The sequence below is a fragment of the Scyliorhinus torazame genome, chromosome 5 (assembly GCF_047496885.1).
Source record: "Scyliorhinus torazame isolate Kashiwa2021f chromosome 5, sScyTor2.1, whole genome shotgun sequence".
NCBI lineage: Eukaryota > Metazoa > Chordata > Chondrichthyes > Carcharhiniformes > Scyliorhinidae > Scyliorhinus > Scyliorhinus torazame.
Window position 1 is genome coordinate 107,188,883 of NC_092711.1, and position 26,943 is coordinate 107,215,825.

At 46.9% G+C, this 26,943-nt stretch overlaps 1 protein-coding gene across 1 annotated transcript; it reads left to right on the forward strand.

Annotated features, from left to right (window-relative positions):
• Positions 1 to 83: 83 nt before the first annotated feature.
• Positions 84 to 25,870, forward strand: LOC140417843 (uncharacterized). Its single transcript, XM_072501291.1, has 5 exons — positions 84 to 1,156; positions 3,116 to 3,164; positions 6,581 to 6,722; positions 21,438 to 21,730; positions 22,062 to 25,870. Exons 1-5 carry the CDS (start codon positions 471 to 473, stop codon positions 22,548 to 22,550), a joined length of 1,659 nt encoding a protein of 552 aa, XP_072357392.1. The 5' UTR covers positions 84 to 470; the 3' UTR covers positions 22,551 to 25,870.
• The last annotated feature ends 1,073 nt before the right edge of the window (positions 25,871 to 26,943 follow it).

Below are 26,943 nucleotides of genomic sequence, written 5' to 3' on the forward strand. Positions count from 1 at the left end.
ATGAGGAGGTGGGTTTATGACTGAAGCATGCGCAGTACGGGTGCTGGAAGCGGAAGGCCTCTTCAGAATTTCCACCCTATATTTCCCAGTGAAGCGTTTTCTGAACTCCTTTTCCAGCGAGTGAGAAGGGGAGGATTTACAGACAGGACATTCAAAGCAAACATCATATCAGGATCTGAAAGTCACTCAATTCATCAGAAACGCAACATCATTAACCTTTCAATGTGGAAAGAGAAATGTTTGTCTGTTCTCTCTGAGGGAAACGATTTCAAAGATCCGTGTGACTGGAAAAGTCCCGAGACACACATAACACAAACCTGAATGAGAGTGTTCCAGTCAACTGACTGTGCAAAGACTGTAACCAGTTACACAGCCTGAATAAACATCACGCCATTCATAGCAGGGAGAAATCATACATGTGTTGTGTGTGTGAACAAGGCTCCAACTGATCACCCAACCTGGAGTGACGCATGGACACCAGCATTATGGAGAAGAGTTTGAAATGTGGGGAATGTGGGAAGGGATTTTATTATCCATCCCAGCTGGAAATTCATCGACGCACTCACACCGGGGAGAGGCCGTTCACCTGCTCGGTGTGCGGTAAGGGATTTCCTCAGTCAACCAAACTCATGTTACACCAGCAAATCCACTCAGAGGAGAGGCCATTCAGCTGTACTCTCTGTGGAACAAAGTTTAAATGTGTTTCCACCTTGCTGAGACATCAGCAGATACACACTGGGGAGAGGCCGTACACCTGCTCCTTATGTGGCAAGGGATTCACTCAGTCATCGGGGCTTTGCACACACCAGAGAATTCACACTGAGGGGAAGGCATTCAGCTGCGCTTCCTGTGGCAAGAGGTTTAGGCATTCATCTGAGCTCAATGAACACCTGCAAATTCACACTGGGGAGAGGTTGTTCAGCTGCTTTGAGTGTGGGAAGGGATTCACTCGGTCATCCCACCTTCTGAGACACCACCGGGTTCACACAGAGGAGAGACCATTCAATTGCACGTCTTGTGGAAAGAGGTTCAGGCAGTCATCTGACCTCAAAGCACACCAGCGAGTTCACACTGGGGAGAGGCCGTTCACCTGTTCTGAGTGTGGGAAGGGATTTACTCAGTCATCCCACCTGCTGACACACCAGCGAGTTCATAAGTGACCACAGGGGTTTGATTCTCTTGTTATTGCTACTGTTAATCACATGCTGGACTGATAGTCGGACAATATTTGCTTTGTTTCTATTGATATCAACAAACCGTACAGCTGGCTGGGGTTTTAGGGGCAGCACGGTAGCATTGTGGATAGCACAATTGCATCACAGCTCCACGGTCCCAGGTTCGATTCCGTCTTGGGTCACTGTCTGTGTGGAGTCTGCACATCCTCCCCGTGTGTGCGTGGGTTTCCTCCGGGTGCTCCGGTTTCCTCGCACAGTCCAAAGATGTGCAGGTTAGGTGGATTGGCCATGATAAATTGCCCTTAGTGTCCAAAATTGCCCTTAGTGTTGGGTGGGGTTACTGGGTTATGGGGATAGGGTGGAGGTGTTGACCTTGGGTCAGGTGCTCTTTCCAAGAGCCGGTGCAGATTCGATGGGCCAAATGGCCTCCTTCTGCACTGTAAATTCTATGATTAACTGGCTGGAGTTTAATATTCTGGAGACGTCACTGACGTTTAGGGCTGCAGTGTCCGACTATACAATCACCATTTGTGATTTTTTATCTTTAATTCAAGAACTGTCAACGGGAACTGGGAGAACTATTAACTTTTACTTCAATCCAAAATTGATATTTGATGCAATTCAGTGTCTGCAATTAGAAAGTGCTGCTCAATCCTTGCTGACTTGCACCTTTTTCACAGTGACACATCCATTATTAAGTTCACCTATCAAGTAACAAGAAACAAAATAGAGAAATATTTTACAGGCACATCAGCATTGGTATTGATGAAACTTGGAAGTCACTGAGTTGAATCATTTCTGACACAGCAGCAGAAACATTTGGTAAAGGTGGAACCCACAACACAGACTGGTTTGAGACCCACTCAGCAGAGATGATATCTGTCATTGAAGCAAAAAGCAAAGCCGACCTGATGTACAACATAAACCCAACACCGAGAACAAGGCATCACTTGAAAGTAGTCAAGACAGTTGTTTTTAAAGGCAGGTAGATACTGTGCAGATGTCCAGGGAAAGGAAATCTACCATCCTTCTCTGGACTTGTCTACGTGTGATTCCAGTTGTACAGCAATGTGTTTGACTCTCGGAGTTTAAGGGAAATTTGGGTGGGCAATAAATGCTGGCCCAGCCAGCGATGCTCACATTCCATGAATGAATTTAAAAGAAAAACACTGTCTACATCAAGAAATCCAAACTGTGTGTGAGAACGGAAATCTGTGCTGTGTATTATGGGAAAGTTGACCCCCTGAAATTGGCAGATGGTGATGTTCTCACTAACAGGAGTAATCCGATATCCCACTGGGTTGAACACAACTGTGTGCTGTCCTCCTGTGAGACGGACATCTCCCGGTCTCTTGACTGTCCTGCTGCTTCCTGACATGGTTGGATTGGTTGGGAAACCTCAACATTTGAGCTCGAAAATGCCATTTGATTGCTGATCAAGCAGAGAGGCATCCGCAAGGCTAGAATTCCAGCTGAGCTGCTCACACACAGAAAGTCCCATCGGCTGTCGCATCTTCATGACCTCCTCCTCGGTAGTTTCATGGCCTCCTCTGTTGGGAGACAGGAACCATTCCACATGTGACGCAAAAATCATCACAATATGCAAGAACACCATTGACAGAGGAGATTACAACAACCAGACAACTCCATAACATCTTTGGAAAGTTCTTCACCAAGGGCATGTTTAAAAGACTTCATTTACTTGCAGACTGGAACATATGAACAGGAATGGGCCATTCAGCTCCTCGAGCCTTTCCCGCCATTCAATGAGATCATGGCTGATCTGTGGCCCAACTCCATGTACCTGCATTTGGTCTCTCTCCAGTGTACAGTGAGTTGAGATGATCGCCTGAACCCAGTTCCACAGTGAGAGCCCCTGAATGGTCTCTCACCAGTGTGAACACATTTCTCTATCATTAGTTCCCTTGTTTTTTTTTTAGCATTTCCTGCAGTCCAGACATTCAAAGGATCTCTCATCAGAGTGTTGCAGTAGGTTGGTTAAATTAACATATTCCTTCTCTGTCAGATCCTGATGAGATGTTGGAGTTTCCTGTGATTCCTCACATATCCTATGAAATTGATTTGAAAATAAAAATGGGGTTTGAAAGAACCCTCAAAAACACAAAGGCAGGTTGTGAAATTGAGCTGAATGAATCTGGTCATTTGTGGGGCCGGCTCTGGGAAAAGGGACCATGAAAACTGCTGGATTGTCAAAAAACCCCAACTGGTTCACTCAGGGAAGGGAACCTGCCACCCAGCCTGGACCCACATGTCCCCAGGCCTCTATGGGGAGAGAAAAAGTGAGAGTGAGGGGCGAAAGAGGGAATATCTATTTCTAAAACTAAACCAGAAGTTGACAGAACGTCTGAAACCTCTATCACCTGGAAGGACCAGGGTAGCAAGTGTATGTGAACACCATCACCTCCAGGTTCTTCAACTCACACGTTGTCCTGATTTGTATGATTTTCAATGTTGGATAAACAGAAATTTCTTCTGTTTAAATATTGGGAAGACTGAAGCCATTGTCCTCAATCCCTTCGACAAACTCCACTCCCTAATCATCCACTCCATCTCTTTCCCCGATAACTCTCTGAGGTTCGACATATGGAGCTGAGTCCACAAAAGATCAGTCATGATCTCATTGAATGGTGGAGCAGGCTCGAGGGGCCAGATGGCCTACTCCTGCTCCTAGTTCTTATGTTCTTATATCATATTTCACCCGAGCCTCTGATCAAATATCTGCAGCATCACAAAGACCTTCTGTTCCCACTTCAGTGACATCACACAACCTTGCCCCTGCTCCAGTTCATCTACTCTGAAACTCTCATCCATTCATTTGTTAACCCGAGACTTCGCAATTTTAATGTGCTCCCGGCCAGCCTCCCACATTCAACCCCCAATAAACCAGAGATCTTCCCAAACTCTGCTGCCTGTGCACTTACACCGAGTCTTGTTCAACCACCACCACTGTTCTTTTATATTATTTAATGGGATATGGGTTTCTCTGGTTAGCCCAACATTTGTTGCTCATCCCTAATTATATTTAAATAAATTTAGTGTACCCAATTCATTTTTTCCAATTAAGGGGCAATTTAGCGTGGCCAATCCACGTAGCCGGCACATCTTTGGGTTGTGGAGGCGAAACTCACGCAAACACGGGGCGAATGTGCAAACTCCACACGGACAGTGACCCAGAGCCGGGATCGAACCTGGGACCTCGGCGCCATGAGATTTCAGGGCTAACCCACTGCGCCACCGTGCTGCCCGCCCATCCCTCATTCCTTGAAACGGTGGCTGCTTTAACTGCTGGAGCCCCTGTGGTGTAGATACTCGGTCTAGTCTACATGCGACTCCAGACACAGAGCAATGTGGCTGACTCTTAATTGCCCTCTGAAATGGTCAAGTAAGTTATTCAGTACAAGAACAATTAGAGATGGACAACAAATGATGGCCTTGTCAGCAACCCCACATCCTATGAATAATAAATTTTAAATAGCTGGCTGATGTAGAGTCTGTCAAAGGCAGATGAATAATAAATTTTAAAAAGCTGGCTGATATAGAGTCTGTCAAAGGCACTATATAAATATAAATTGACATTGTTAACTTAAAAATCAATAATTAATAATCTTTATTGTCACAAGTAGGCTTACATTAACACTGCAATGAAGTTACGTGAAAATCCCCTAGTCGCCACATTCCGGCACCTGCTCGGGTACACAAAGGGAAAATTCAGAATGTCCAAATTACCTAACAGCACGTCTTTCGGGACTTGTGGGAGGAAACCCGAGCACCCGGAGGAAACCCACGCAGACACAGGGAGAACGTGCAGACTCCGCACAGACAGTGACCCAAGCAGGAATCGAACCGGGTACTCCGGCACTTTGAAGCAACAGTGTTAACCACTGTGCTACCGTGCCGCCCTTTAACTGTAGGCTGTCTGCTTTCTGTGAGAAACACCCAGAATTCCAACGAAGGCTCCAGCCAGAATCACTTATGCCTCTGGTAAGAGACCAGTTTGGATGTCTAATTGATATTTAAATTTATTACTTAGATTCAAAACTAAATGTTTAACCCTGAGGTCTGCCTGAAGAATTCACCACTCTAACAAAGACAGGACAATAATTATCAAACCCAATGTCTCCAGGTAAAAGAGCCCAGCTGCCATTTTACAGTTCTTACTCTTCGACCTTTTACTTCTTAGGTCAATATGGGCCATGTCTTGTGAATGTGAATTCCCTGAGGGAATTTGTCAGATTCTTAGCCCAGGTTTTCCTTTTATCTTATATTAAAAACAATAGATATTCACAACACCTTCCCATGGAAGAAATGTAAATGTATCACCCTTGTAATATCCCAATTAGAATATTATAACTTGCAACATGTTGTATATCTTTTATTTAAAAAACATTTTGAGTACCCAATTGTAATTTTTTTTCCAATTAAGGGGCAATTTAGTGTGGCCAATCCACTTAACCTGCACATCTTTTGGGTTGTGGGGGTGAAACCCACAGAGACATGGGGAGAATGTGCAAATTCAACACGGACAGTGACCCATGGCCAGGATTCGAACCCGGGTCCTCAGCGCCGTAGTCCCAGTGCTATCCACTGAGCCACCGTGCTGCCCTAACGTGTTGTATATCTTAACCACAACTGTGATCTTTTTATTCATTTATTTATTTTTTTAAAACATTTTATTTCAGGATTTATGATTTTATAACAATAAACAATTCAATTACAAATATACACATAGTTCAGTGCGTAACACATCCCTCCATCTCCCCTTGTTCCTGCCTATTCTAAACACACACAAAATAGCCTAACTCACAGCTGTGATCTTAACAAATGGCGGAGCCGGCTCGAAGGGCCAAATGGCCTAATCCTGTTCCTAAGTCCCATGTTTTCCTATCTTCTAAAATGCAAAACGCACAAGAATCCCTCCAATGTCCATCTCAGGTCACAAGACCATCTTGATAACAGGTGAATTCCATGTCCAGGAAACACAGTCCACTGAAGAAGGAATGTTACTGCTGCTGTGTTTTCTGAAAGTTTTCTTCTTACAATAATTATTCTCCAAAGTTCTTTCTGCGAGAGGAGAGTCCTCACTGCTGCTCAGATGTCAATTTACAAGTTCAGTTTTTAGAACAGTTCACAGTTCACCTTTTGAACTTTATTTTCTTCCGCGTTGTAGTTTCTCCATTGTTCCAATCCACGGAGAAGATTCCAGTCATTTCCACAGTTAAACTCTCTTCTTCTTTGTCAGTTGTCGGTGGATCTTCATTTTTTAGTTCATTTCTCAGACTCAAACTTTCTGAATTCTCTCCTTGAGACAGAAAGTTCAAAATGTCTTATTTCTGTTCCACCAACTTGTTCCTTCATTGGTCAAAATCTTCTTTAACTATTTTCAGGTTTTTCATGTTCAAGTAAAAAGCTTCCAGATTCGCATTTGGAGCATATGGGATCTTGGGTTTAGAAACAGGGATATTGGGAACAAAAGCAGGGAGGTTATTCTGATAGTTTATAAAGCTCTGGTGATGCTCCAACAGAAAAGTGAGTCCCTTTCTGGCCACCACACTTTAGGAAGGATGTGAGCGTCCTTGAGAGGATGTAGAGGAGATTTACCAGAATGGTTCCAGGGAGGAGGAATTTTATCCAGAAGGTTAGGGTGGAAAAACTGCAGTTATTCAGGTTGGAGCAAAGGAGATTGAGGGGGAAATTGATAGAAGTAAAAGATTACAATGGATTTAAATTAGCTTGACAAAGAAAAGGTGTTCCATTAGTTAATGGTTTAAGGGATCCAGATTGAAGGTTTTAGCAAGAGATGCAGGGGGATGTGAAGGAGAATATTTCACACAGTGAGTGGTATTGAGCTGGAACTAACTGCCTGTGAGAGCGGTGGAAGCAGCACAATAAACAATTTATGAGGACTTCCGGTTGCGGCGATGCATCGCTAAGCCGCACGTTTCGGCACCTCCCGTTTTAACGGACTTTTGGGCTCTTATCGGGAGCCCCAACGGGAACTTTTTTCGGCCAAACCCACTGTGAGGTGACGAAGGAAGGAGTCCCCCCGGGGGTGGATGGAAAGGAGCGGCAGTAGTGGCCAGATTGCGGAGGATCCTTTGGAGCAGCGGCAGAGAAGAGAAGGGAGAAGCAAGATGGCGGCCGAGGGAGCCCAGATGGTATGGGGCCCGGAACAGCAGGAGTTCCTCCGACGATGTGTGGAGGAGCTCAAGAAAGAGGTGCTGGCGCCGATGTTACTGGCAATTGAGGGACTAAAGGAAACACAAAAGGTCCAGGCGATGGAGCTCCGTGGAGTGAAGGCAAAGGCAGCCGAGAACGAAGATGAAATACAGGGCCTGGTGGTAAAAATGGAGACGCACGAGGCACTATATAAGAGGTGCATAGAAAGGCTGGAAGCCCTGGAGAACAGCTCGAGGAGGAAGAACTTACAGATTTTAGGTCACCCCGAAGGAACAGAGGGAGCTGATGCTGGGGTGGATGTGAGTACGATGCTCCATACCCTAATGGGAGCTGAGGCCCTAACGCGCCCCCTGGAAGTGAAGGGAGCATTCCGGGTCCTCGTGAGAAGACCAAAGGCAGGGGAAACACCAAGAGCAATGGTGGTGAAGTTCCATCGCTACAGGGACAGAGAGATGGTCCTGAGCTGGGCGAAGAAGACACGGAGTAGCAAATGGGAGAACGCGGTGACACGCGTGTATCAAGGAGGGCGAGTTTCAACCGGCCCAAGGCGGTGCTCCATAGGAAGAAAGTCAAATTTGGGATGCTGCAGCTGGCAAGACTATGGGTCACGCATCAGGGCAAACACCACTACTTCGAGACGGCGGAGGAGGCATGGACATTTATTCAGGATGAGAAATTGGACTTGACTTGAGAAATTGATGTCCGGAGGGAGGTAGCGATGTGGTGGCACAGAAATGTAAAGTGGGGAGAGGGGAGGGCTACTGTATAATAATGTTGGACGGGGAATTTTTCTCCCCCCGATGGGGGGGACACGAAGAAATGTGGGCGCCGGTGGAAAAGGGGACAGAGAAGGGGAATGAGGGAACTGCGCCATTAGGGGCGGGGCCGAGAGGAAAGCGCGGGTATTTTCCCACGCTATGGAAATCATAGCGGGAAAAGGGGCGCAGGAAGGAAGGGAGCCTCACACGCAGGGAGGTCAAAGAATGAACGGGGGAAGCCGAGGTCAGCCAGAGTTAGCTGACTTCCGGAAGCAATATGGGGGGAGTAATCAAGCTAGAGGGGGATCTAGTGGGGGGGGGGGCGGGGAGGATCAACTGGGTTGCTGCTGCTGAGGGTAAGGGGGAGCTGATACGAGACACGGTGGTCGGGACGGGAGGGCGCCGTCTGGGGGACAGATGGGTGCGTGAGACCTGGGTGAGGAGATGGCTTAAAAAAGGGGATTGCTAGTCGAGGGGGGGGGGGTAAATGGCCCCCCCAACCCGGCTGATCACGTGGAATGTGAGAGGTTTAAATGGGCCGATTAAGAGGGCAAGGGTGTTTGCGCATTTAAAGAGACTGAAGGCGGACGTAGTTATGCTCCAGGAGATGCACCTGAAGTTGAAGGATCAGGTTAGATTAAGGAAAGGATGGGTGGGACAGGTATTCCACTCAGGGTTGGACGCGAAAAACAGAGGGGTGGCAATACTGGTGGAGAAACGTGTATCGTTCGAAGCTAAGACCATAATGGTGGATAGTGGGGGCAGATATGTGATGGTGAGTGGCAGATTGCAGGGTGAGGCGGTTGTGCTGGTGAACGTATATGCCCCGAACTGGGATGATGCGGGATTCATGAAGCGAATGCTGGGACGTATCCCAGACCTGGAAGTGTGAAACTTGTTAATGGAGGGGGACTTCAACACAGTGCTGGACCCAGGGCTGGACCGGTCCAGATCCAGGACCGGGAGAAGGCCGGCAGCGGCCAAGGTGCTTAAGGGATTTATGGAACAAATGGGGGGAGTAGATCCGTGGAGTTTCGCCAGACCGATGGGTATAGAGTTTTCCTCTTTCTCCCACATCCATAAGGTATACTCCCGGATAGACTTTTTTGTTTTGGGAAGGGCACTGATCCCGAAGGTGGCAGGAACGGAGTACTCGGCTATAGCCGTGTCAGATCATGCCCCGCATTGGGTGGATCTGGAACTAGGAGAGGAAAGGGAGCAGCGCCCACTCTGGCGATTAGACATGGGACTACTGGCGGATGAGGGGGTATGCGGAAGGGTGAGGGGATGTATCGAAAGATACCTGGAGGTCAATGACGATGGGAAGGTCCAGGTGGGGGTAGTATGGGAAGCGCTGAAGGCGGTGGTTAGAGGAGAGCTGATTTCCATCAGAGACCACAAGGGGAAACAAGAGGGTAAAGAAAGAGAGAGATTAGTGTGGGGAAATTTTGAGGGTGGATAAGAAGTATGCGGAGGCCCCAGACGAAGGGCTATACAGGGAAAGACGAAGATTACAGACGGAGTTTGACCTGCTGACCACGGGAGAGGCAGAGACACAGTGGAGGAAGGCACAGGGGATACAGTATGAATATGGGGAAAAGGCGAGCCGGCTGCTGGCCCAACAACTTCAGAAGAGGGGGGCGGCGAGAGAGATCGGAGGAGTTAGGGACGAAATGGGAAAGATAGAGCAGAGAGTAGGGAATGTGAACGAGGTGTTCAAGTCATTCTATGAGAGGCTGTACAAGTCCCAACCCCCGGAGGGGAAAGAAGGAATGATACACTTTTTGGATCAGCTAGAGTTCCCGCGGGTGGAGGGGCAGGAGGTGGCAGGTCTGGGGGCGCAGATTGAGGTGGATGAGGTGATCAAAGGAATAGGGACCATGCAAGCAGGGAAGGCCCCGGGACCAGACGGGTTCCCGGTGGAATTTTATAGGAAGTATATGGACCTGCTGGCCCCGCTCTTGGCGAGAACCTTTAATGAGGCTAAGGAAAGGGGGATATTACCCCCGACAATGTCGGAGGCGACGTTATCGCTAATTCTGAAACGAGACAAAGACCCGTTGCAGTGCGGGTCATACAGGCCCATCTCCCTCCTAAATGTAGACGCCAAGCTGCTGGCCAAAGTGATGGCGACAAGGATAGAGGAGTGTGTCCCAGGGGTGGTACATGACGACCAGACAGGGTTTGTAAAGGGGAGACAATTGAATGCCAATGTACGAAGGCTGCTGGGGGTGATGATGATGCCCCCTCCGGAGGGGGAGGCAGAGATAGTGGTGGCGATGGATGCAGAGAAGGCATTCGATAGGGTGGAGTGGGACTATCTGTGGGAGGTGCTGAAGAGATTTGGATTCAGGGAGGGGTTCATTAGATGGGTTAGACTCTTGTACGGGGCCCCGGTGGCAAGCGTCGATACAAACAGGCAAAGATCGGGATACTTTCGATTACATAGGGGTACAAGACAAGGGTGCCCCCTGTCCCCGTTACTGTTCACGTTGGCAATTGAACCATTGGCCATAGCGCTGAGGGTCTCTAAGAGGTGGAGTGGGGTGCTTAGAGGGGGAGAGGAACATCGAGTGTCACTATATGCAGATGATTTACTGCTATATGTGGCGGACCCGGTAGAGGGGATGCCAGAGGTAATGCAGATACTCAGGGAGTTTGGAGAGTTCTCGGGATATAAATTAAATATGGGAAAGAGTGAGCTTTTTGTGGTGCACCCCGGGGAACAGCGCAGGGAGATAGATGCTCTGCCACTGAGGAGAGTGGCAAGGAACTTTCGATACCTGGGGATTCAGGTGGCCAGGAACTGGGGAACCCTACATAAACTTAACCTGACGCGACTGGTAGAGCAGATGGAGGAGGACTTTAAGAGGTGGGATATGGTGCCCCTGTCATTGGCAGGCAGAGCACAGGCGGTTAAAATGGTGGTCCTCCCGAGGTTTCTTTTTGTGTTTCAGTGCCTCCCCATCCTGATTACAAAGGCCTTTTTCAAAAAAGTAGACAGCAGTATTATGGGCTTTGTGTGGGCGGGAAAGACCCCGAGGGTAAAGAGGGGGTTCCTGCAGCGCAGTAGGAACAGAGGGGGATTGGCACTGCTGAGTCTGAGTGACTACTACTGGGCCGCCAATGTGTCGATGGTCTGTAAGTGGATGAGGGAAGGAGAAGGTGAGGCATGGAAAAAGCTGGAGATGGCGTCCTGTAAGGGAACGAGTCTAAAAGCGCTGGTGACGGCGCCGCTACTGTTCTCCCCTAAAAGGTACACCACAAACCCAGTGGTGGTGGCGACCTTGAAGATCTGGGGGCAGTGGAGACGACACAGGGGAGTGATGGGTGCCTCGGTGTGGTCCCCGATAAGGAATAACCACAGGTTCGTCCCGGGGAGGATAGATGGGGGGTTTCAATGTTGGCAGCGAGCAGGAATTAGGAAGCTGAAGGACCTGTTTGTAGACGGGACGTTTGCAAGTCTGGGAGCATTGGAAGAAAAATATAAGTTGCCACCAGGGAATGCTTTCCGATACATGCAAGTGAGGGCATTTACGAGGCAACAGGTGAGGGAATTTCCGCAGCTCCCGACGCAAGGGATCCAGGATAGAGTGATTTCGGGGGCATGGGTTGGAGAAGGTAAAGTGTCCGAAATATACCAGGAGATGAGAGACGAGGGGGAGGCGATGGCAGAGGAGCTGAAGGGAAAATGGGAAGAGGAGCTGGGGGAAGAGATCGAGGAGGGGCTGTGGGGAGATGCCCTAAGCAGGGTAAATTCTTCGTCCTCGTGTGCCAGGCTGAGCCTGATTCAATTTAAGGTTCTACACAGAGCGCATATGACGGGAGCAAGACTGAGCAGGTGTTTCGGGGTGGAGGATCGATGTGGAAGGTGCTCAGGAAGCCCGGCGAACCACACTCACATGTTCTGGTCGTGTCCAACACTGCATGACTTCTGGGAGGGTGTGGCAAGAGTGATTTCAAAGGTGGTGGGGGTCCAGGTCAAACCAGGCTGGGGGTTAGCTATATTTGGGGTTGCAGAAGAACCGGGAGTGCAGGAGGCGAAAGAGGTCGACATCTTGGCCTTTGCGTCCCTCGTAGCCCGGCAAAGGATTCTACTTATGTGGAAGGAAGCGAAGCCCCCGGGCGTGGAGGCCTGGAAAAACGACATGGCAGGGTTCATAAGACTGGAACAAATAAAATTTGCGTTAAGAGGATCGGCTATGGGGTTCACCAGGCGGTGGCAACCGTTCCTTGACAATCTCGCAGAACGATAATGGAAAAACAGAAAGGACAGCAGCAGGGGGGAGTATTATCCCGTGTTTTTGTTTTTTCTTTTTTCATTTGTTGTTAGTTTAATATATTATTTAAATAACGTTTAATGTATATTCCTTTATTAAGTTGTAAAAACGGAAAATTTCTGTTTGAAAAATTTCAATAAAATATATATTTAAAAAAAAAACAATTTACAAATGGAGTTGGATGAGGACCTGAAATAATTGCTGGTCTACAGGGATAGAAGAGGGTAAAGGGACTGACTGGTTATGTCTGCAGAGACCTGTCACAGAGTCGATGGGATGAATGGCCTCCTCGCTGCCCGAATGACTCCATGATCTAAATGGATCTTGAGCTGCTCCAGTCTCTCCACCTAACTGAACAGCCTCTGACCTGAAGTCCTTTCCGTAAATCTCCTCTGCACCCTCTCTAAGATTTTCATCTCATTCACAAAGTGCAGAGACCATATGTGGGATAGAATTGAAAGGCAGTGAGGAAATGGTCACCTTTTTAGAACCAGCCTTAGACTACAATGGGAGCACTGTCAACATTAGTGACCTCTATTTAGAAAAAGGAAACAGAGGCACTGGAGAAAGAGCAACAAAGATTCACAAGAACAATACCAGAACTGACAGCATTTAACCCTCACAGAATCCTTACAGTGCAGAAAGAGGCCATTCGGCCCATTGAGTCTGCACCGACCCTTCGAATGAGCATTCTGCCCATTTACAAGTGACTATCCCTACCTATCCCCGTAATGCCATAACCTAACCTACACAACCCTGGACATTAAGGGGCAATTTAGCATAGCAATCCACCTAACCTTCCCATCTTTGGACTGTAGGAAGAAACCGGAGCACCCGGAGGAATCCCAAGCAGACATGGGGAGAACGTGCACACTCCACACAGACAGTGACCCAAGCTGGGAATTCGAATCCAGATCCCTGACGCTGTGAGGCAGCAGTGCTAACCACTGTGCTACCATGCTGCCCTATGGCTCGGATTGCTTTTCTCTAGAAGGGAGAAGACTGAAGGGTGACCTGATGGAAGTCTTTAAGATTATGAAAGGGTTCAACATACTAATAGGGATTTCAGTAGAAACCTCTTTATGTAGGAAATGTATTTACTTTAGATCTACCTGTATTGGCAGGAGAAACACTATTTACTATCCAGGATAAAATACATCTAATTCATCAGCTTCCGTAAATCGTTTCCATGGAAATGTATTCTCCCAAGCTCAAGGAGCATCAGCCCACTGAAAGCAGAGTTGTGAGACCGGCCAGTCCAGCAAAAAGAAACCCTCCGACCTCCCACTTCACCCACTGTCAGAATGAACATGGTTCAGTCCTGGATGTGATTAACAGCAGCAAAAACAGCAGAATTCAATCCCTGTGATCACTTGTGAACACGCTGGTGTCTCAGCAGGTGGGATGACTGAGTGAATCCCTTCCCACACTCAGAGCAGATGAATGGCCTCTCCCCAGAGTGAACCCGCTGGTGTATCTGCAGGTTGGATAGCTGTGTGAATCCTTTCTCACACTTGGAGCAGGTGAATGGTCTCTCTCCAGTGTGAACTCGGTGAGTCAGAAGATGGGATGAATTAGTAAATCCCTTCCCACACTCAGGGCAGGAGAACGGCCGCTCCCCGGTGTGAACTCGCTGGTGCATCAGCAGATGGGATGACCGATTAAATCCATTCCCAAATGTTGAGCAGATGAATGGTCTCTCCCCAGGTGACCCCGTTGGTGCAACAGCAGGCTAAATTAAACACTGAATTATGTCCCACATGTTAAGCAGGGGAATGGTCTCTCCCCACTGTGAACCCTTTGGTGCATCAGCAGGTTGGATGAATCACTGAATCCTCGCACACACTCTGAACAGGTGAATGGCCTCTCCCCGGTGTGAGTTCGCTGATGTGACTGCAGGTGGGATAACTGAGTGAATCCCTTCCCACACTCAGAGCAGAGGAATCGCCTCTCCCTAGTGTGATCCTGCTGGTGCATCAGTAAGTTGGATGATTTTCTGAATCCTTTCCCACATTCAGAGCAGGTGAATGGCCTCTCTCCAGTGTGAACTCGCTTGTGTGTCTGCAGGGAGGATAAAGGAGCGTCTTCCTTCCTACACTCCAAACAAGTGAAAGACCTCTCCCCATTGTGACTGTGTCGATGATTTTCCAGTTGATATGGAAAATTGAATCCTTTACCACAGTCCTCACATTTCCACAGTTTATCCATGATGCGTGTCCACGTGACTCATTTGACAGTCAGTTTCAGCCTTGTCCACACGAAGCACCTGAATGTTCTCACCTCACTGAAGCTGGCGATGTTTTTTCAGGCTGTGTAACTGATTAAAGTTCTTTCACAGTCAGTGCACTGGAACACTCACTCGGGTGTGTATATCTTGCTGCCTTTCCAGTCACACTGATGTTTTCACAGTCAGTGCACTGGAACACTCACTCGGGTGTGTATATCTTGCTGCCTTTCCAGTCACACTGATGTTTCAAATCTTTGAAGCATACAGAACAGACAAATATTTAACTCTGTAGATTTAAAAGTCAACATTATTCTGATGAATCAAATCTCAGAGCTCCACATGCCATTTGTTTTGAGATTTGTGACTTGAAATCCTCCTCCTCTACTGATATTCTGTAAAAGGAGTTTACAAAAGTTAGCACTGTCAGTACGGCTCAGAAATTCAGAACTGACAATTCTAGTCTCTGTAGAAAATTAGTCACTTGCTCCCTCCATTCTTACTCTGTTGTGCCAAACATACACCCTCCCAATTCTCCTAAAGGTGCCAATTTATGTTGATTGACAAATCCATGTTCATCGCATCCTATTCAAATGTGTGTAATATACACCACTCATTACTTTGTGAGAGAAATGGTGAGATGTGCAGTGAGCCGGCATGATCTGGAACTGGCTGTCCACGGGTGTGGTGGTAGTAGGGGCAATCGAAGATTTGAAATTGAAATGGGCACTTGAAGGAAATAATCTTGCAGAGGAACAGGGACATAGAAGAGGAATAGGATTGATTGGATTGCTCGACAGAGAGTTGACATGGACTCAAGTTGCACTCCTACTCTATGACTGGAAATATATAACATGGCTACAATACTGTGTTACAAGACTAGAAATAATAATGGTTGTATTTTATTATTGAACTGTAAATAACATTTCTGAGAAGGGTTTCTTTGACAGGATTTTCAAATTTGCTGATGACACCACCGTAGTGGGTCGGATTTCAAACAATGACGAGACAGAGTACAGGAATGCGATAGAGAATCTGGTGAACTGGTGCGACAACAATAATCTCTCCCTCAATGTCACCAAAACAAAGGAGATTGTCATCGACTTGAGGAAGCATAGTGGAGAACATGCCCCTGTCTACATCAATGGGAACGAAGCAGAAAGGGTCGAGAGCTTCAAGTTTTTAGGTGTCCAGATCACCAACAACCTGTCCTGGTCCCCCATGCCGACACTCTAGTTAAGAAAGCCCATCAACGACTCTACTTTCTCAGAAGACTAAGGAAATTTGGCGTGTCACCTACGACACTCACCAACTTCTACAGAAGCACCATAGAAAGCATTCTTTCTAGTTGTATCACAGCTTGTTACGGATCCTGCTCTGCCCAAGCCCGCAGGAAATTACAAAAGGTCGTGAACGTGGCCCAATCCATCACGCAAACCAGCCTCCCATCCATCGACTCTGTCCACAATTCCCGCTGCCTCTGACAGGCAGCCAGCATAATTAAGGACCCCATACACCCCGGACATACTCTCTTCCACCTTCTTCCATCAGGAAAAAGATACCAAAGTTTGAAGTCACGTACCAACCGACTCAAGAACAGCTTCTTCCCTACTGCCGTCAGCCTTTTGAATGGACCTTCCTCATATTAAGTTGATCTTTTCTCTACACCTTGCTATAACTGTAACATTATATTCTGCAGTCTCTCCTTCCTTCCCTATGTACGGTATGCATTGTTGTACAGCATGCAAGAAATAATACTTTTCACTGTATACTAATACAAGACAATAATTACTCAAATCAAATCAAAAAAGTATCATATAATACCAGACATATCTCTGTCCTAGATTATCTTATTGTCTCCTTAAAATCAGCCCTGGGGAAACCATTCGTTTAATTGTGAACATTAGGAAAGAGACCATCCTTTTAATAGATGTGTGAAGCTGAGGGAGAAAAGGATGTCAATATCTTTAAGAGAGAGAGAGACCTTGGCTAACCTTCTCAGAGTCTGCACCCTCCCTGGATTCGCTTCCTTTCCCTTCAGTTCCTGCATTTTAACCCCCAGAATGAGAAAATAAATGGAAAGGGGAGAAAATAAAATGTTTTACTCACAGATGTGGCACAAGGGGGGGGGGGTTCAGTCTGTGAGAGGCTCAAACTCGATGAATACAAATTCCGCATTCTGATTGGCTGGAGGACCAGAGAAAATTCCGGTCCTCCAAGTCATCCCATTGGTCAGCGCCTCAGCACAAAGGTCAAGGTGGGTGGCAACTCTTCTCCTTTGGACAGGCGCTTTTCAGGCCGTTGGATAGAGCGGTTTCCCCGGTGCGGAGAATTCTGGGATATGCGGCAGCCATTATTCAGGTGGAATCTCAGCTTCGAAATCCTGGCTCTGGGGGCCACTGACCCAGCCTGACACAAAGTACACGTGGGTCGTCGCTGGATTTGATTTGATTCCCTTCGGAAACGTTTGTTGACTTCAGATGTAAAGATTTAGACAGCCGGCGGACATATTGAGGATGTCAATAGGTGACTGCAACTGAACCCGAAATTAGCACCTTGAGAGGATGAGAATTTGGCAAAAGAAACAGGTGTATAAGAGGATTAACTGGCGCTATTATCAATAGAGAAGATGAGTGTGTGCGGGACAGAGATTTATAGTTTCAGAGCGAGATGGATGTTCAGTGACAAGTAGAATTGTCAGTTCTAAATTTCTATCTTCATAGAATAATAGAATCTCTACAGATCAGAAGGAAGCCATTCAGCCCATCGAGTCTTTACCTTTAAAAAAAATAGAGTATTCAAACAGGCGCCTAGGGGATTTTTACAGTAACTTCATTGCAGTGTTAATGTAAGCCTACATGTGACACTAATAATCATTATTATTATTAAAATTGAATATGGGGGAAAAGCAATGTGTTCCCGATAATTGCCAGGGGCAGGAGAGGAGGCGGGGTGTTGACGTTCCAAGTGGTGGGGGTGAGTTTGCACTATCTTGGGATATAGGTGGTGTGGAGTTGGGTCCAGCTGGATAAGTTCAAGGCGGACTTCAAGAGGTGGTATGTGTTGCCCTATCTTTGACAGGATGTGTCCAGACAGTGAAAATGATGTTGCTGCCCAAGCTTCTTTCTATTCGAATTTCAGAACCTCAACATCTTTGTTCCCAAGTCCTTTCTGAGAAAGGTGAATGGGATGATGTGTGGGTGGGGAATGCTCTGCGGGTGAGGAAGGTGTTTCTGGAAAGGGATTGATGTGGGCGTGGGGGGGCGGGGGTTGGCTTTGTCGAGCCTGTTGAATGACTACTGGGCAATTACTAGGAAATGGGTGTGGGAGGAGGGGTCAGTCTGGGGACTGGATAAGATGCTGTTTGAGGGCACTGTTGTTGGCATCCATGCTGTTCTCGCTGGTCCGTACTCCACAAGACCGGTGGGGTTATCAGCGTTGAGGGTTTGGAACCAGTGCAGGCAACACTTCGGACTGAAAGGCATGTCACTGTGGATGCCAATATGTGAAAACCATAGGTTTGCAGCGCTGGACCCGAGGTTCACATGTGGTGGAAGGTTGGGGATAGAGTACTTCAGGGACTTGCTTCTGGGAGAAATGTTTGCAGGCCTGGAGGAGCTTGAGGAGTTGTATCACTTGCCTAAGGGAAACAGTTTTTGATTATAAATTGAGAGTACCCATTATAAATCTAGAGTACCTAGTGTGCAGGATGTGGGGGCGACGAACCATGTGCATATGTTTTCGGTGTGCCTGAAGTTGAGGGTTTTTTGGATGAAATGTCTGAAATTTTGGGAGCAAGGGTGGCTCGAAGTCCGGAGGTGGCGATATTCGGAGTATCGGAAGATCTGGGAGTTCAGGTGGGGAGAGATGCTTTGGCCTTTGTCTCCCTGATAGCCCAGAGACAAATTTTGTGGAGTTGGCGGGACTAGGAACAGCCAAAGACGAGGGAATGGGTGAGTGACATGGCAGGATATCTGCAGGTGGAAAAAGTTAAGTTTGTCCTACATAGAGTGGAAGGCGGATTCACCCTGAGGAGGAAGCCATGCATCATCTTCGTTAAAGTAATTAATTGTCGGGTGTGGGGGGGGGGGGTTAGTTAGGGGTGATTTGTTCAGAGGTGTTGGGAAAAAAAGGCAGGCTTGGGGTGTGGCGGGGGGGGGGGGGGCGTTGTTAGCTTTGTTACCTGTTGCCAAGGTTTGGCTTTTGTATTTTTGTATAGGGGAAAAATGTCTTCAATAAAAATATTTCTGAAAAATAAATTCTCTGCTCTTCAGGTTAAGAAAAATTGTGCAGCTCCATCCAATCCTGATCTGAAATGTTATGTGAAATCTTGACCACAAATCGTCCCCTTCTGAGACCAACTATGTTCACACGTGTAACAAAGCTGGAGCATGGTTCAGTCCTGGATATGATTAACAACAAAATCCAAGCACAATAGTTATTTGTGAATTCGCTGGAGTTTCAGCAGAGTGGATGAGGTAACAAATCCCTTCCCACAATCAGAGCAGGTGAACTGCCTCTCCCGATTGTGAAATCGCCGGTGTGTCAGCAGGCTGTCTGACTGAGTGAATCCTTTCCCACACATGCAGCAGGTGAACAGCCTCTCCCCAGTGTGAACATTTCACCCCAAGACGAGATTCCAACCACATATCCACATAACCAAGAGCGCTTAATTCCACCACAGTCACATCGCTTAACTCCACTCCGGTCTCAGCTAATCTGCTGCTGACACCTCATTCATTCTTCTCACATCTGGATTTAACTCTCCGAACACAATCCCTGCTATCCTCCCAAATTTAACCTCCCCGTAATCTTGAGATTATCCATAACTCCACTGTTCGTGTGTTTACTCACACCAAGTGCTGTTTACTCATCACCCCTGTGCTTGCTGGCCTACAAAGGCTTCCAGTCAATAAACAAGTAAATTCCAACATTCTCAGCCATGATTTCCTTCATCCTGTGATCATCCCGATCTCTGTAATCTCCACCACCCGCACAATCCTCCAAAAAAAGTGTTCATCTAATTCCGGCCCCTTCAGTATTCCCGATAATAATCACTCCACCATTGATGGCCGTTCTTTCAGTTGCCTGGGCCCCTTGCTTTGGAATTTCCACCTTAAACCTTTCCATCTAATTTACTTTTTCCTTTACGATGCTCCTTACCTCCTACCTCGTTGACCAATGTTTAGATCCCTTGCCCTAATATCTCCTTTTGTGCTCAGTGTCAGATGTTGCCATGTAACATCTCTCTGAAATGCACTGGAACGTTGCATTGCATCGAAAGTGTATTATAAATAGAAATTAATGTCATTGATTTGGACGTATATAATAATAATCACTGTTTCTTCGTCATCACTGGGTGAATGACCTGTAATTCCTTACCTGACAGTATTGTGGGAGCACCTTCACCACACAGAGTTCAGTGGTTCAAGGTCAAAAATCATTTTCCCCACATGCAACTGGCAATATATTATTTTATCCACGCGGCGACGCACAAAGTAAACATTTCAAGGTTTGAAGAATTACCAATAGGTAATAAAAATGCAAATTTGATTGTCAGAAGCAGAGGACAAATGGACTGCAGTGCAGGATAGAAATTGCCCCCATTCTCTCCTCCTGCTCCAGGATCAATAAAGTGAGTTAAAGATAATTTCTCCTGAACAAATCCATTGCTGCATTTCCTTCCTGAAGCTACATTTGTCCACTGGGGCGTGGCACCGGGAGAAAGCGGCAGCTGCCGTTGTGTTGGGTGTTGAGGCGGTGCCGCTAGTTTGTTATTGTGGGTGTTGAGGCCTCCACTGGGTGTTTGTGAAGCCTCCCCTCCCACCCACTGCCCCGAACGCTGCCTCAGCTTATCCGCCCCCTTCCCATCTGAAAATGAGACAAACAAGAGCTTGTCCCTCGACATGTGCCGCACTGCGCATGCTCCAGATCACAATGCCCGGGGAGTGATTGACAGACCAATAGGGAGAGGGGGCGGGACTGGAAGACCAAGCGGGAGCGGCTGGACGTCCAACCAATCGGAGTTGATGAGGGGTGGGGCCATGGTTTGATTGAAGCATGCGCAGTGCGGGTAATGGCGACGGAGAGAGGCTTTTCTCTGGGATCCACAAACGGTGAGAGAAATATCAGTGATGTGGGGAATCATGGATCTGGCGGCTGGGTGGAGAGGCTTCAGAAACATGTTGTGCAAGCCCACAGCCGGATACACAACTCTGATACATGTCCAAATCAATAACCAGTGTATTTACGCAGCACGATTCATTCAATGGATCATTCCAATGTGTTTCACTGGAATGTTACAAAGCAATATTTACCAAAGAGCCACATAAAGGAGATATTTGGGCAGATGGCCAAAGGTTTGGTTGAAGAGGTACGTTTTAAGGAGCATCTTATTAAGGAAAGTGATATTGAGAGGTTGTTCAGAGGAAATTCCACATTTTATGACCAACCTCGACTCTCCCTCACCCCCACCCCCCTCCCTCCCTTCACCCATAGAAACCAGTGCCCTGTGTTGGCCCAGACCGGGTGGCAGGTTCCCTTCCCTGAAGAACATTAACGAACCAGTTTGGTATTTATGACAATCCAGCAGTTTTCATAGTCACTTTTTCCCAGTGCCGGCCCCACAGATGACCAGATTCATTCAGCTTAATTCAACAACTTGCCTTTGTGTTTTTGTGGGTTCTCTCTCACCCCTATTTTCTGTTTTCAATCAGTTTCACAGGGTGTTCGAAGGATCAGATTTTCAGTCAGGAAATTAAAACTTCACATCAGGTACGCACAGAATTTCTCAACCTGCTGTAACGTGAATATCGGATTTTGAAGATGAAAGAGAATAGCCCCGTTCACAGTGGGGAGAAACCGTACACGTGTTCTGTGTGTGGACGAGGCTTCAGCCAATCATCTGGCCTGGCAAGACACAAGTACAGCCACACCAGGGAGAAACCATGGAAATGTGAGGACTGTGGGACGGGATGCAGAACCCCATCTGAATTGGAAACTCATCAACGCAGTCACACTGGGGACAAACCATTCATCTGCCCAGAGTGTGGGAAAGGGTTCATTAACTCTTCAAACCTGCTGACACACCAGCGAGTTCACACAGGGATAAGACTGTTTAACTGCTCCGAGTGTGGGAAGCACTTCACTTCTTCATCCACATTGCTGACACACCGGCGGCTTCACAATGGGGAAAGACCTTTTAAATGCTTGGAGTGTGAGAGGTGCTATAAATGTTCCTGGGAACTGAAGTCCCATCAACGCGTTCACAGTGACGAGACCATTCAGATGCTCTCACTGTGGGTCTGGGTTCAAGACATTATCTGACCTCACTGTACACCAGCGAACTCACACTGCAGACAGACCGTTTGCCTGCCCTGACTGTGGGAAGGGATTCACTCGTTCACCCAACTTCCTGGAACACCAGCGGGTTCACACTGGGGAGCGACCGTTCACCTGCTCAGAGTGTGGGAAGGGATTCACTCAGTTGTCTAGCCTTCTGAAGCACAAGCAAGTTCACACTGGGGGGAGGCCATTCATCTGCTCCAAGTGTGGGAAAGGATTCACTCAGTTATGTACCTTGCTGAAACACCAGCAAGTTCACACTAGGGAGAGACCGTTCACTTATTCTGAGCAAGGGGAGGGATTCATTCAGTCCTCCAGCCTAATGATACACCAACAACTTCACACTGGGAAGAAGCCATTTATCTGCTCTGAGTGTGGGAAGGGATTTACGCGGTCCTTCCACCTGCAGACACACCAGCGAGTTCACTCTGGGGAGAGGCCGTTCAACTGCTCTCAGTGTGGGAAAGGATTTACTCAGTTATCCAGCTTGCTGAGACACCAGCGAATTCATCAAGATGAAAGACCTTTCAAGTGCCCAGAAACCAATGTCTCATCAACAAGTTCAAACTGACGAGACCATTCGGGTTGAGAAAACCGTCTGAACTCATTGCACACCAGCAGATTTGAACTGGGGAAAGGATGTTAAACTGAGTGTGGAAATGGATTTATCCATTCATCTGCCATGCCCTCGCACCAGTGAATGTGCACTAGGAAGAGAGTCTACCATCCACTCTGAATAAGGGGAAGGATTTGTGTAATTATCCAACCTGCTGAGTCACCAGCGAGTTCGCAAGTAACAAATTTGATTAGGATTTTGCTGCTCCTCGCATCCAGTACTGAACCATATTTGAAGTGGTAAATAACTTATTCACACCAAAGAGTTGAGTCAAGTCAATTTATTGGCAAAAGCTTTTGGGAGACAGCCAGGCACTCTGCAGTGCTCGTGGTCACCTTCTCAATTGTACAACGGCAATTAGCCTCTTTTATACACGTACACTTGGTTAGTTCCTAATTAGCTTGGGGGGGGGGTTACATTAGGCCCCCCCTAGCAACAATTAGCTTCCAATTACATTCCTCTGAAACCATTCATTATCGAATGCTCGCAACTCCTTGTTCACAATTACAAGGATAACAGGTGTCTCAATCGTTAACGGTCAGTTTGTCAGTTACAGAATTACTCAGCAATTAATCGGAACATTGCAGATGTGTTAGTAGGTCAGTTAGAGAATGACTCGCCACTAACCGTACTTATCAGGTCATTGCAGAATTAGATTGCTGTGATTGTCAGTTACACTATTGCAAGCATAAGCTAGTATCGAGTGACTCAGCAGTCCACATTATTGCAGGCATAAGCTAATACTTAAACATAATAAAATGAAGAGATTAAATGAATAACCTCTAATGTAAATTTCCCTTTACAATATTTCTTGGCTAATATTAATCATCCAGCGCCCTTAAAGGTACTAATATTAAGGATAAATGTCAAATAAATCATCCTTGTGTTAGATGCAATGTAATGTGTTTACAAAATCTCTGACACAAATGTGCTCCTTTTGCCAGTATCTCTCATCCCTTGTCTCCTTGAGAGCATCCGGTCAGCTTCCTCTGCTGTTTCCCTAGCACTGGCCCACTGTGCCACACTGCCTCTAAAGATCCCCCTTAACAGACATCTGACCCCTCTAGATCTCTCCTATATCCCCGCATGCCATCTCACGTCTCATTATGACCATGAGACCCACCTCCTGTTCTAATCCCAGATCTCACAACTTCCCCATGTTTGCTGATACTGTTGATGGTTTGATCTCTCTCCCCCTTCATTTATTGTCCCTCTTGACTTTAAATCATCATTATAACCCATCCTCAAAAAGAATTCCTGATTACTACTGCCCTATTTCTAACCGACCTTTCCTCTCCAAAGTTTTGTCATCTCTGAAATCCATGCCCAGGAATTCTATATTTTGAATTCCCCAGTAAAATTCCTGCCTATGCCACAGCATTGCAACAACTCTTTATCAAAGTAACTTTCCAATGTGACTTTGACAAGGATAAGCAGTTCTTTATTGTTCTTTTTGGCCTGTCTGCACCTTTGACACCATTGACCAAACCATCCTCCTGTAATCTACTGCTGTCACGCTGGGTGCAATGTTCCTCTCCAATTTCTTTCTTCTCAATACAGTTGTAGCCAGAGACTCACCTGCAGTAGCTATGATTATGAGTTACATTGTCACAAACTCACTTAGTTGGTCAGAGATCAGGTGTCAGTGCACTTGGAAACAAACATATTCCATAATCACTGTCACTGTATCTCACAAAGTTCTCTTCACCAAGCAGCCCTACTTGAGAAGATCAACATGAACAGAGTAGAGTGAAGAAGTTAAAATCCACAACCCAAGCTCACAGTGGTAAAAATATCTGACAATACCCATTCAGGTATAAAGCATAGCTGAATGGCTAGCTGGGCCGGTTTAGCTTAGTTGGCTGGACAGCTGGTTCATGATGCAGAGCAAGGTCAACAGTGTGGATGGTAGCACAGTTGCTTCACAGCTGCAGGGTCCCAGGTTCGATTCCCGGCTTGGGTCACTGTCTGTGCGGAGTCTGCAAGTTCTCCTCGTGTCTGCGTGGGTTTCCTCCGGTTTCCTCCCACAGTCCAACGATGTGTAGTAGGTTAGTGGATTGACCATGTTAAATTGCTCTTCGTGCCCAAAAAGGTTGGGTGGGGTTACTGGGTTACAGGGATAGGGTGGAGGTGTAGGCTTGGGGAGCATGCTCTTTCCAAGGGCCATGTCGACTCGATGGGCCGAATGGCCTCCTTCTGCACAGTAAGTTCTATGATCTATAATTCTCGTACAGAAGGCCAGCCTTCTCAACCTTGCCCCTCGCTTGAGTTGTGGTGTTGCTCAGGTTACATCACCACCAGTCAGCTTTTCCCCTCAAAGCGGAGAGCACCCGATGGTCATCTGGCACTCTGCTGACTTTATTTATAGCCGAACAACAGTGTATTACTACAGCAGAATTATAAAGTCTGCACTGACCCTCTGAAAGAGCAGGTAGGAGATGGATCTTGATGATGCTTATTTTACAATCGTTGTCGGCCGAATGTCATCCTCACTTCTCCAGATTCAAAGATTAATTGAGAATCGGGTCTGAATTGGCAGCCAGATTACCCACTGTCCCACGTGCCTCAGAAACCGCTGGTTAGCTCTGTTGCTTCACAGCTCCAGGGTCCCAGGTTTGATTCCCGGCTTGGGTCACTGTCTGCGCGGAGTTTGCACGTTCTCTCCGTGACAGCGTGGGTTTCCTCAGGGTGTTCCGGTTTCCTCCCACAAGTCCTGAAAGACGCGTTGTTAGGTAATTTGGACATTCTGAATTTTCCCTCTGTGTACCCGAACAGGCGCCGGAATGTGGCGACTGGGGTTTTTTCACAGTAACTTCATTGCAGTGTTAATGTAAGCCTACTTGTGACAATAAAAGGGGGACGGTAACAAAGACAGACACTCACTTTGGTCTTTTCATCAGCACATCTGAGAGTTAAGAATGTGGGACATGATTTGGGGATACCGGTGTGAGTGTGCAGATTTGGTACACGTGAAAAACAGCAAGTGTAAATTCATGTTGAAACGGACTGAAGACCGGGTCCCAAACGCACAGCTACTTGAGACCCAGCAGGAGATGAAATGGTGAATGTGTCCAAGGGATTGAGACAACATTGTGACATCATCAAGGCATTGACACACACTCCAGAGAGAAACTGACTTTAAAACAACCAATGGAGATGGTGCTTCTACCCAGAATGCAATGGTAATGCTGCTGCACTTTGATACTACTGCTCAGACATTAGACTGTGTCAGCTCTTATTTATACTGAATAAAATCTAACCACTGCCACCAATAAGGGCTATCACTGTGAATCATTTCAGAGTTTGGAAAAGTGGGGGTGTTAAGGGTCAATACAAATTAGGAGTTGACCATTCGGCCCCTTGATCCTGCTCCACCATTCAATGAAATCAGGGCTAATCTGATTGTGGTCTCAACTCCTTTCCTTCCTCCACCCTTTCACTCCCTTGTCAATCAAGAATCGATCAAATTCAGCCTTAAAGCAGATTCAATGGCCCTGCCTCCACCACTCTCTGGGGAAGAAAGATTAACAGACTCACAGCCATCAGGGGAAAAACAATCATCCTGATCGCCATTTTAAATGGGAGACCCCTTATTTGTAAATGGTATCCCCTCGTTCTAGCCTCTGCCACAAGGGGAAACATCCTCTCAGCATTCTCTCTATCAATTCCACTCAGCGTCTCTAACATCATCTCTCATTCTTCTAAACTGCAATGGATACAGGCCCAGCCTGTCAAACCTTTCCTCAGAGGATAACCCCCTCAATCCAGGAATCCGGGGAGTCAACCTTCTCTCTACTGCTTCTAATGCACTTATCTCATTTCTGAAATACGGAGACCCAAACTGTACACCGTGCACGAAATATGGTCTCACTAAAGAGCTTGTACAACTGCAGTAAAACATCCCTACTTTTATATTCCATTTCCTTTGCAATAAACAATAATATTCCATTGACCTTCCTAATCACTTGCTGTACCTGCAGACTAACTTGGGATCGGGCACCCTGATCCCTCTGTAACTCAGAGTTCTGAAATCTCTCTCCATTTAAATAATATTGTTTTATTTAATACTTTCTGCCAAAGTGGACAATTCATATTTTCCAAAGTTATGCTCCATCTGTCATTTTTTTACCCACTCATTTAACCTGTTTGTAGTCCTTTGCAGAGTTCTTAAATCCACTTCACAAATTACTTTCCTACCTGTCTTTGAGGCATCAGAAAATGGAGCCGCCAGGCATTCATTCCTGTTATCCAACACATTCATACAGATTGTAAATGGTTGAGAGCCCAGCACTGATCCTGGTGACATTCCACTTGTCACATCTTACCCACCCAGAAATGACCCATTTAT